The sequence below is a fragment of the Pempheris klunzingeri genome, chromosome 20, assembly GCF_042242105.1.
Source record: "Pempheris klunzingeri isolate RE-2024b chromosome 20, fPemKlu1.hap1, whole genome shotgun sequence".
In the NCBI taxonomy this organism is placed as follows: Eukaryota; Metazoa; Chordata; class Actinopteri; order Acropomatiformes; family Pempheridae; genus Pempheris; species Pempheris klunzingeri.
The window spans coordinates 9,777,070-9,788,807 of record NC_092031.1 but is presented as its reverse complement, the minus strand read 5'-3'; the positions used below and the strand labels follow the sequence as shown (position 1 = coordinate 9,788,807).

At 40.6% G+C, this 11,738-nt stretch overlaps 1 protein-coding gene across 1 annotated transcript; it reads left to right on the top strand.

The window, feature by feature from the left end:
• Positions 1-351: 351 nt before the first annotated feature.
• LOC139220410 (probable phosphatase phospho1) lies at positions 352-6,532 on the top strand. The gene is made up of 2 exons (XM_070852510.1): positions 352-404; positions 2,874-6,532. Exon 2 carries the CDS (start codon positions 2,910-2,912, stop codon positions 3,687-3,689), a length of 780 nt encoding a protein of 259 aa, XP_070708611.1. The 5' UTR covers positions 352-404; positions 2,874-2,909; the 3' UTR covers positions 3,690-6,532.
• Positions 6,533-11,738: the final 5,206 nt, after the last annotated feature.

The following is an 11,738-nucleotide window of genomic DNA, read 5'->3' as shown; positions in this document are numbered from 1 at the left end:
TGTGTCCTTTATGTGATGCTTGAAGACAATTTAAAGCTAACCTCACTGGATTTCAGTGTTGCGTTAAAAACAGAACAAAACTCCTATACACCTCATGTATAAATGCCTTCCCTAAACACTTTCAGGATATCAGCTGGATGGATGTGCACTGATCTGTGTTCGCTTTGACAGCTGCTTAAATGTGCTATTTCTGAAACATCAAGCTAAAGAACGTTACTGTTTGTAGGTGGCTTTTACTTTGAAAGGGTTTGGCGGATGCTCTGTGTTGTCTGCCGCTGACTTGACACGGTGGCTTTAAATGGGAATACCCTCTGAGCTGCTGCGGGAGTCTCCTTTAAAAAATCTTGTCGCGTCACTGGGATGCGGTCTCCGGAGCCGGGCACCTCGTCCACCATCCCAGCCCGGTAGGCCTGATTTTCTGCCTTACTCAGCACAGTTTTCATTTTTTCTGTCATTTTTTTCCCTGTGTGTGTTTATCCTGCTTGAATTTGCCCTTAAATGCACGGCGCTCGGACGTAGACCCGGTCAGCCTAATGACTCCTGGCAGAGCTAATGACTTGCAGCGGTAACCTCTCATACAGGAATAGCGCTCCGGGGTTAAAATTAGATAGCTTAGTGTGTAAATATGTCCTATTATTAATGGAGCTGCTGAGGGAGACCAGGCGTACGCTCACTTGGCACAATGCGTCGGTGCAGCCACACTGCAGGTTACAGGACATTCATACTACTGAGCACCAAACCAGCTGCTCTGATGTTATTGCACTGAGCTGACATTGTGTAATAAAAAAGAATATATGCATGTGTGTCATCTAGTCCTGTCAGCTTTCCTGCAAACCCAGACTATTATACTATTATATTATATAAAACATGTGTACTTTTATATATATTTTACATTTTAAATCTACACCTATGGACTATAACTGAAGCTTGATTCTATGGTTTTGCTCAGTTTAATAATTTGGCACTAAGACTCACTTTCTATTCTATTATTAGAGTGTGCCCAGTGCCCTCTGCTACAGTGGTATGTGGATTTAGACACTTTGCATATCCATGTTGTGTGAACTGCCGGACAACAACTGGACATGGCTGTTCAGGCACATGACCTTCAGTCATAATCTTAAACTACAGAGCACGTAGTCCATGTTCCCTCTGAGTACGTCTGTAAATGTAGGCCATTTTGTGTAACATATCTAAGTTATGTAACGGGTTTGTCAGTCCCATAGGGCTTGTTTCCGGTGGTTCTCAGACCCTCAATCTGCAAATTAGATTAAAGGTGTAAAAAAATTGATTTTATTATTAACACTGTCTCACACAATAAGATAAAAATAAAACAACATTTAGATTAGTGCGCTAAAATCTAAAGAGGGCAGGGAAACACAGCAGCTTCAAACAAAACATGCTTTTGTTTTTTCTTCAGCTTTTTTCTCCATTTGAACTAATAGTTTCATTAAATGATTTTGAATTAAGTAGATTTAAATGTGTAATTTAAAGATAGCTGAACTACTTAAAAGCACGTGAATTCCTCTGGAGTGATAGGCTGCAGAGACGACTCCTACCCTCCTGAGCTAGGCTAGTAACCTCTGAGTAGAGGGCTGCATTGGGTTGGGAGTGAGGCCCAACACAGATCTCATGGGAGCAGGTGGTTTAATCTTTGCTGCAGACGGGATCGGCCGGCCACAAAATAAGATGCAGGCTTTTCATGGGATTGTAGAAATGAGATCTTTACATTATCTGTACATTAAGTCCTCTTACATGATTGTGAACAAGACTGAACCTGAACACAGTCACTGGTGTTGCCATGGATGTTTATACAAGGTATGGTGGCTCATAATGACCAAACAGGACAGTAATAAGACAATAATAGCCAAATGGTCTACAAATAATCAAATAAAAGTGACTGATATGCAGTAGAGGGCAGCACTAGGATTGAGGTTTCGAGACCCAATGCAGATCTCGAGGGGACACTTTAAACTTTGCTGCAGGTGGAGCAACTGGTCAGACACACACACATTGGCGGAGTGTGCAGAAATGGTTAAAAATCCACCAGGAGCGAGATTCAAAAAAGGAGTCTACCTCTTAGCAGGTCTAATTTATGTGGTCTTACTTTTTTCTAGCTCTTGCAAATTTGTTCATAATATGTTTTTCATGGTAAAACGGATGTGAAAAGGTCAAAGATTCTGGTCTTAACTCCATTGTGACATCATTTGTAGTTACTGTCTTGTGGCCTTGTAGGGCAGCAAATCAATGTAGTGGAGTAAAAAAAAAAAGCCATATTCACTCTCCACTGCTGGTTTGTCATTACCACTCAGATTTGTCCCACATATGGTAAAGGTATGCTCAGATGCAACAGCTCTCTCCTCTCTCAAGTTACCACATGCCTGCAACACTGAAAGCCTTGTGCCGCAGATATATCAGCTATGTAAATATGGAATTGGCCCTGTGCCGAGATCAGGCATGTATAAATAAATGTCTGTGAGTTTTTTCCGTCAATCCCGTAGGAATGAAGGAATGTCTGGAAACGTCTGACCATGTGTTGCATATCAGAGGTTACAGCAGTTTCGCTAAGAGTGATGAACATCCTGTTTATGTGCTGTTCGATTTAAATTCTGCTCCCTTCCTTTCCTCGTGTAAACATATGTTCCCCCTACAGCTTATGGTCCAATTAGGAGCATTTGATGTTTCCTCAGCCCTGTGTGTGGTTCAGTGCTGCAGTTTAATTGAACCATGGACACAATGTGATGTCAAACTGTGAATGGCTTCCATTAACATTGTATTTTTAGACTAAGCTATAATAAAACAGCACCTCAGAATCTGTTGTCCTTCACAAAGAAAAAAAAAAACTAATCTTCATTCCCACCCTTCTCTTCTCTTAGACAGAGACCAGTCGCCATTTCCTCAACACACCAAAGATGACAGCTCCGTCAAACCTGACCAATGCAGCGCCACAGCAACAGCGCTTTTTGGTGTTGTTTGACTTTGATGAGACCATCATCAATGAGAGCAGTGATGATGCCGTGGTGCGTGCTTTGCCAAGCCAACAGCTTCCTGACTGGCTGAAAAACAGCTACAGGGAGGGGCACTACAACGAGTACATGCAGAAGGTCTTATCTTATATGGCAGAGCAGGGTGTGTCTAAGGACTCCATCCAGTCAGCAGTGGAGAACATCCCACCCACACCCGGCCTCCTGTCCCTCCTCCAGTATCTGCAGAGCCACCAGCAGGACTTCGAGCTGGCGGTGGTCTCCGATGCCAACATGTACTTCATTGAGAGGTGGCTGGAGCGTGCTGGGGTGCGCCATCTCTTCCGGAAGATTTTCACAAACCCCGCCAGCTTTGATGCAACAGGCCGGCTTGTGCTGCTCCCTTTCCACTCGCACTCATGCTCCTGTTGTCCTGACAACATGTGCAAGCAGGTGATACTTCGGGAGTATCTGGCAGGCCGACGAAAGGAGCGTGGCGGCACTCCCTTCCAGAGGGTTTTCTATATTGGAGATGGGGCCAATGATATCTGTCCTTCTCTGGTTCTGGGGCCCCGGGACACAGCCTTCCCCAGGAGGGACTTCCCCATGCATAGGCTGCTACTGGAAATGCAAGAGTCCCAGGCTGCCAAGTTCAAGGCAAACATAGTTCCTTGGGTCAGTGGGGAGGACATAGTGGACTGCTTGAAGAAAGTAATGCAGGAGAGATGAGATGAGTGTGTGTGTGTCTGTGTGTGTGAAAGAGACAATTAAGGAGGGGGGGAATACTGTAAACAGGGCACCAACCCCTGTCCAGGATATGTGTGGTTTTACCACAGCCACACTTGGTACAACCTGTTAAGATAAAGCCGAATAGTGTTTCTATTTGAATCACCTGTTTATTTAAGAAACAGCTTTAAGATTTGGAAATATGCCTCTTTGCTTTCTTGTTGAGAGTAACATAAGAAAATCGATGGCACTGTGATGTCTGTAGGGTAAATGTGCAGTTGGAGCCAGCAGCTGATTAGCTTAGCTTAGTATAAAGACTGAAAACAAAGGGAAACGCCTAGCTCTGTCCACAGGAAACTAAATCTGCCTAAAGCTCACAAATTAGTGGAGACTCCAGACGTTACTGCACCCGGCCAAGAAATAGCCTGGTACATTACAGAACATAAGAAAGTTAATTACCATTGTTACACTTGTTGTTTTTGCAGACATTTGATATGACATGTTAATTAATGAATTTTAAAGAAGCAGATTATGCACCTTTGGACAGAGCCAGGCTAGCTGTTTCCCCTTGTTTACAGCCTTTTATTTTATCTTAAAGTCTTTATGCTAAGGTAGGATAACCAGCAGAATACTGACTGCACAGAGGAGAAGGTGATATCGTCTTCTCGCCTAACTCTCAGTAAAAACGTGAATAAGCATATTTTTCACAAAATTTCAGAACTATTCCCTTAATGCTAGCCCGGTATAACAGCCAGTTGACATCTCAAGTGATAGGTTTTAAGTGTGTATGCAATATTAGATCTTGACTCCCATTGGAATGCAAATAAATAATCTCACTGGTCAAGATTATCATGATTAATAATGGAGATATGCAGGATTGATTGAAGTTGTGAGTCTGATAAAAAAAATACTGAAGATCTTAACCAAAGCTGTGTCTAGTGCGCTCTGGAGTGAACTAAATCCAATGCCGTCAGCTCATTCAACACACCATACCCTTCAATATGAATGTAATTTACTTTACATTGAGATATCTCACTGTATCTGCCATGTTTCAGCAATCTTCCACTAAACCAGTCAATTTTGTGCCACCGGCACTGCAAGAATGAAGGGATTTTAGTGACCAAGAGCAAGAGTTTAAAACTGTCCCATTCTTTGGGGTCTCTGTGTTGAAAGGCTTCTTCTTAAGGCCTTGATCATGGACACATACGTGGGATCAGGTGTTATAGCACTGGCTGAGACAAAAGACCACACATGTCGTGTCAGGCTGGGACAAGGACGGCACAGAACAGGGATAAGGTGACAGAGGCTCACGAACAGTACCTGTGCTCTCACCACCAATCATTACTGATACCTAATCTAGGGCTTGATTATACAACAGTAATCTACACCAGCATGAGATCCAAAGGGAACACCGTAGCCATACGCCTGCACTTTGGCCAACATTAAACCCTGTGACTCTGAAACAATGAAAGAAGTGTACCAATTTAAAACTCTATTTGTGTAGTTATTAGCTAGCTCTCACTGTGCCCTATTAAAATTCCCAATGACTATTAGTATTGACAAAAGGCTACCTGTTTAGGTTGGGCAGGATTTATATTGTCTGAAAAGTCTAACACCGTCTTAATGTTTGAATGTATTCCCAACAGTGTTGTGAATGAATGATTATGTGGGTTTCAGCCTCATTAGTATATCTGCATAACTAACTCAACATCTAACCTCATATTGTCTCACTAAATTCACGACAGGGACAATTCAATATATTTAGAAATATCAATAAAGAGCACTTGTATTCGTTAAGGTGGTTTACAGGGACATGAATATTCTGTTTAAATTCAGGAAATTGTGAAATGTTATGTCTTGTTCCATCTTGTAACTGAAATCGTTTTGTTTTTCCATCCTGTTTACAATAATATGTCTAAATTCTGATACCGATGGAGCATGTATACTATACATTTGATGATTTTAGCCTATTTAAGGTTTCCATGTTGGTATGCACACAGGTAAACATTCACTGATACTGGTCCTGTCTAGTAACCTCAGGCCAGAGGTAGTATGAATAATTGAGTGTATATTTGCATTTTGTATTTTAAATATTTCAAAGAATTCTTATCCACATACTGTACGTCTTGTTTAAGCCATTGCAGTTAACAATAAGAAAGTTTTGGTGCTGATGCAAAGCAGTAAAACAGATGAGTAATAAGCTTATTAAGTGATGAAATATTTCTAGCCTTAAAAAAACAACAATATGCTGTAGAGGTTCTGGAAGTTTCCTTTAACCAGTGTTTTAGTTTCTCAGGGAGTAGAGAAGAAAGTGCAAACATAATAATATACAGTATGTTTATGAAAAATATGTTTATTTTCACTTTCAGATTTGCTGCTCTAAGAACAAAAAAGATCATTTGTGATTAAAAAAGGAGTTTGATCCTGAAATTCTTTGAGATCAAAACCTAATCCATTAATGCTTTGTGATTAGGAGACTAAAGTTCTGTGAGCTTTTCTCCCTCTAATGCTAGAGGTGTTTTAGTTTGCTTTAACCGTCTGTGTACCTGTAAAACTATGGACTTTTGTGCAATAATTAAGTGCTGTATACTTGATATGATGTAAAGGACATTTAGGGTTAAACAGGAAGGAAAGCTTGAAATTTGACACTTTCAGGGATATGAATTGACCTAAAGTGTTTTTAATGAAACTTTAAAATGGTATTATGGCTTCACAACATCCAAATAAAATTTTATGTTGTTAGGACTCAACTAATACGCTACTTTTCTTTCATTTTTTTGTGGTTTGCTGTATCTCGGGTGTTTGTGTTTTCAATCAAAAATTGAATAATGCGTGTAATGCATCAGTGTAACAGGAATATAAAGCCATTATCTGATTAATCTGTTTCTGTTGTGTGTTTTACAGCCTTGACTATAAACTACAATCTAGAAATTAACAATTAGATTTAACTTCACACTGACAGAACAATCAATGAATCAAGCTCCTTTTTGTAGCCATTCTGGAGACGTGGTTTCATAGAAATGTCAAATTTCCACGTACACAACAATTTAATATGAAATAAATATATAGATATATAGTCTTATACAAAAATCAATTTACTGAGTTAGAAAACCTATATTTCCATGACAATGTACCATATTTTAACAATGTTTAAAAATGTTTTTTTACATGTTACATTTACATTACTACATTAAGAGCTGAAATTACCAGATTAGTTGATACTCAGCACCTATTTTGACTTGTTAACATTTTCTGCTTTTCTCTGTTTTATATCACTTTAGGTGCAATTTATTTGGGTTTTGTTTTGACTGTTGGTTGGAGAAAAAAAGACATCTGGAGACATCACCTAAGACTCAAATATTTTTCATTATTTGCTTGACATTTTCAGTCTTATGATAAACAGATCCAACACAGCTATTGGACATCAAGTTGAGATCGTCAGCAGCTGTTCCCAATCTCAAGAATGAACTTTAAAATTCAGTATTAAGTGTGTTAAGTGTGTTTTGGAAAAGGGTCTTGAAAATATGTTTGCGAGAGGCAATGCCAAGCCAGTGTCAAAGAAATTAGAAGAAAGAGATAGTGGAGTGATTCAGGGAGACAAGTAGAAGAAGCCTCACATGATGCAATGTGTCCTCCCAAAGTAGGTGTCATGTTGATTTAGTAGCACAGACAGAATCAGAGAAAGGAGGACAGAAGAGACCCGGAGTGAGAGGAGTCATCCGAGCCACTTTCTCAACTTGCTGAGCTTCAGACAGCCAAAGGACGCAGTGAAGACAGACAGGCAGGATTAGAGGGCAGTGAATGAGAGCGCAGACAGAAAAGTGGAGGCGGCTGAGTCAGTGGAAAGAGAGTTAGTATGGAGGGAGGACAGAGGAACAAAGGAGGGAGGGAGGGAGCTCTGAAACGTCTGATAACTTGCCTCAAGTGATGTCACTCAAGTCAGCGTTGTTTGGGGCCAAAAACTACAAAATTGAAAACTGAAAAAAAAATCTGTGGGTGTGAAGTTAGACAGAAGTGATCTTACCAGACCTCTGTCAGATGCTCCTCATCTCTGCTTGAAGCTAGCAGCTCGAGGCTACATTAGCCACTACTAGCATAACACACCTGAACCTCTGCCAGAAATGTTGTCAGTTGAGGTGCACTGTGGGTAATGTAGTCACCAGGTTTTTATCGGCGCAATACTCTTCAGTGCAATGGCAAAATTGAAGACTGCAAGCTGAAGCAAGAAAATGTAAAATATTCGTGAGCCCATTTAGCCAAAAGAGAAGACTATTGATGACAGTTTTACTGGGTCATCTTTAATGTAGAAGAAACAATGTGTAAGTTGCTGACTTAAGGTCTAATGTGACGGTTCTTATTAGTCAGTTTGAGGTTGTGTTTTGCAGATTGTGCTGAATTCAGACATTTAAACCAAAATCCACCTCAGTCTTGACTGGATTCTGAAGTCTAACATGTGCCTCTGATATGTGCTGCTGTTCCCACTAATGGTGGTGTTAAACAGTAGGATTATATTTATTATCTGGCATTTTTCTATTTTTGCTGTTTCAGCCATTTCTGCACAGTGAGTAGGACATGAATACTTATTTGCCAAGCTTTTCTATGTCTTGTTTATTTCTTTTAATTTATTTCTCTCAGCACATCAACCAGGGGCCGTCAATGAAATTTTGTGATTTGGCTTTAATCTGACACACTCAAATCATATTTGTTGTATGTCGTCAATGTCAAAACAAAGTTACAAGTTGCTTTAGATGGGAAATTCAAAATTAAAACAATTCAGCAGAACAATTAAATAAAATGAACTGGCCCTGACTCATGTCCACTACTTGTGACAAGAGGCTGCAAGTAGATGTTGCTTTGTTTTGTTCTTTCAATTCTTTTAAAATTAAACCAGGTGAGTCCCACTAAGATTGCAAGATCTCTTCTTTGATCTCTTCTTTCTACTTGCCAAAAAAGCTGCAATACAGTTTTTCAAATAGCAAACAAGCAAACATTAAAAACATACACCAAAACTTCAGAATCATTTGCCAGAAAAGGCAAACAAGCTGAAATGGATCTCGCTAGGGAAGCAATTGCAAATTCCAGCGGAATTTGTTCCCAAACCCTTCACTACATTTTGAATGCAATAATCAGCTCATTTAACTGTAAATCTGTCTGCAAATGGTTCCAGGCTGCAGGAGCAGAGAACATCAAAGGCCTGTTTGCCAGATTCAGTACAGCTTTCAGCTTTCAGTTTTAAGAGGTTGCAGGCCAAAATGGTTGAGAATCAGTGGTTTACAGGATGTGAACTTAACCTCTGTGTACATCTCTTGACCAGAAGATGGCGCCAAGTCGACGTGTCTCTCAGGAGGGTCTACTGCTGCTGCTTGTACCACCATGTGTCCTGTGCAGCAACATTTTTGCCATCAAGCTAACAGGGAGTTTGGATTAATGAGAAGACCATGTGACAAGAGCAGAACGAGGGTTCCTTCGGCGTAAACAGTTGTGCTGATGTGAATTCATGAAACAGCTGTATGAGAACATGACAGCAAAGGCTCACGGCTGTGGTTACATGGTGGCGTGTGGTGTCCGTGCATGCTTCATGTCGCAATGTGCTGCTGCTGAAGTCAGCCAAGTAATCTGTTGATTCAGCTGTTTTACTTGAGTGGATGTTCGGCCTATTTTGTGTCCATTTTACCCGCCGTGACCTTCTTCCTGCATTTGACCCCTTTTTTTTCTCTCTCTTCCCCCATGCTGCCTTTCTCCCTTTCTAGTTTGATTTCTGTCAGATCAGATAAAGACATTCACTCTGTCTATCTCTCCATCCAATCTCTCCAACATTGTTCTCTCTCTACATCTGATTCTCTCTCTCTGATTTATTCTGTCACTCTGTCCCTCGGCTGACTTCATGCCATTGCTGACCATTATTGTCGGCCATTATATTTTCTGTTGTCAGTTCAGGACTCCTCATGGTTGTGTCCTTAGCAAAAAAAAAACACTTGTGGCCTTATACTTACTTTTCTTTCATTACTTATGTATTGCCCTCCTTTTCCAATATCATTTGGCCTTTGGAAAACCTCTCTATTAGCTTCTGGACTTTTGCAACTCTCAGCTCAATTGATCCTACCAGAATTGATCCTTCAATTTAGGTCATATTGAAGCTGACATTGTCAGAGAAAGAGTACATACTGTGTCTATTATGATTAAACAGGCAAAAGATTACTTGCTGTCCAACCCAATTTTCAATTACCTGCAGAGTGAATGGATAGAAAACCCAATTAACATCAATCTGTGGCGAACGATGACAAATCGTATTTGAGGATCTCAAACTCGTCAATGACTGGCTCGCCACCTCCTGTTGTACCTCCCCATCAATATCCACGTACCAGCTGATACAGCCCTTCCCCCCCACCAATAACAGAAGACACTCAACTGTTAAAATGCTTTAAATTGGCAGGGCTGTCCGATGATTGCTTTTATGGATACTCTCATTGATTTTTCTCCATTCAATTACTCCTGAGGTGAAAGATAACTCAGTTAAGGGCCCTGAGCCTTGTAGGAGGTCACTCTGAATCAGGATGTGGACTTCCTATGCCAAAACGCTATCAGGCTGATTAGAGTTGTAAGTGTTTCCACTCGTCTGTGTTTGATTCTCCTGCTGATAGTTTAAGAATACAATGCCAGCCAAAAGTCAAGCTAATAGCTTTGAGCGGTGGCTCTCCCTGACAGAAACAGTCAGTGAGCAACAAATGGAGATGGAAAGGACGTGTGGGCTGCCTGAGCTGACGTTTGTCTATGTCCTTGAGATGAACACTGGTGATAAAATGAAGATTCCTTCGCTTGTGGGTCATCAGCCACAGAGAAAACAATGCTTGAATTGTATCTATGTGTCCTTGAGGATGTTAAATATCATAAAATAAGACATACTGCAGTGAGAAGCATAGTCACGAGTTATCTGGCGCTGCTGTAGCAGAGGAAAGCTGAACAGACGCCATGCGGTGTGCGATATAATAAAATACTTGAGCCATACAAATTCAAATATGTAGTTGAAAATGATCAGAACCACATATTTTTGGCAAACGTAGTCAACGGTGTAATAAAGGAGCACTTATAGAAATTTTAAGGACTTGTAAGAGGCATGTTTTTTAAAAGAATTGCCAAAATGATCCTGACTTTTAATCTATTGATCTAAAGCAGCCTGCCCATGATTTAGTTTGCTCCATTTCTAGTTTTGTCCTTTAACTTGCATTTGCCATTGCAAGGTAAAGTAAATGCATGTAAAGAGTCATGAGCCTAAATGGTTCACACAGTTTGACATTCACCTCTGAAAACACGTCCACATTTAAGAGGAGATCATTTGGCGTTGCAAAACCCAATATACTAATCTACCTGAATTCCCATGATGCAACAACATAGCATGTTTCATTAAAGCCTCAGTGTCTGTTTTAAACATCACACCCCCAGTTCGTACACAAGCCGCTCATACCTTTAGAAAGCTTTAGAAAGCTCCCAGCAGAATTACAGATGACATTATACAGCTGTTTTACAGACTGAGTAGTATTCTCCATGACGAGTAAACCGACCTTTATGTGTAAAATTCATGGAGTGCCCCTTTAAGGCACTTTGTTGAGGACTCCTTAGCAGAAGGCAAATAGCTCCCGATGGAATAAACGTTTCAGATTCATGATTTGTATCCAAAGGCTGATGGAAGAAGATGAAACAAACTGTTGGTGCCTGCTCAGTTTCAGCCACCGTCCAAAGACAACAGCGTGGTAAATATATGTGTTTTCTGACAATGCTCGTCTTTGCCTTTCTCATAAGTCCCTGACTTACGACCAACTTTTTCTTCTGTCTGTGCAGCCAGAACTAGAAAGAACAGGAGGAAGCCAAAAACTTTGCAATGAACTGTAGCTGTGTCTGTGCAGAAAGATGTGGCGGTAACATCACATTTTTGACATGCTAAGCTGCACTGACGTAAAACATCTCTCTTCATTGTTCATGAAGGTGCACCTAACCTGTCTGACGTGGATAAATCTGCCATTTAAAGAGTAAGCCCTCATTTGTCACCAGATAATC

What these genes read in the sequence shown, in the direction of transcription:
- LOC139220410 (XM_070852510.1), top strand. Translation starts at nt 2,910, where the DNA reads ATGACAGCTCCGTCAAACCTGACCAATGCAGCGCCACAGCAACAGCGC.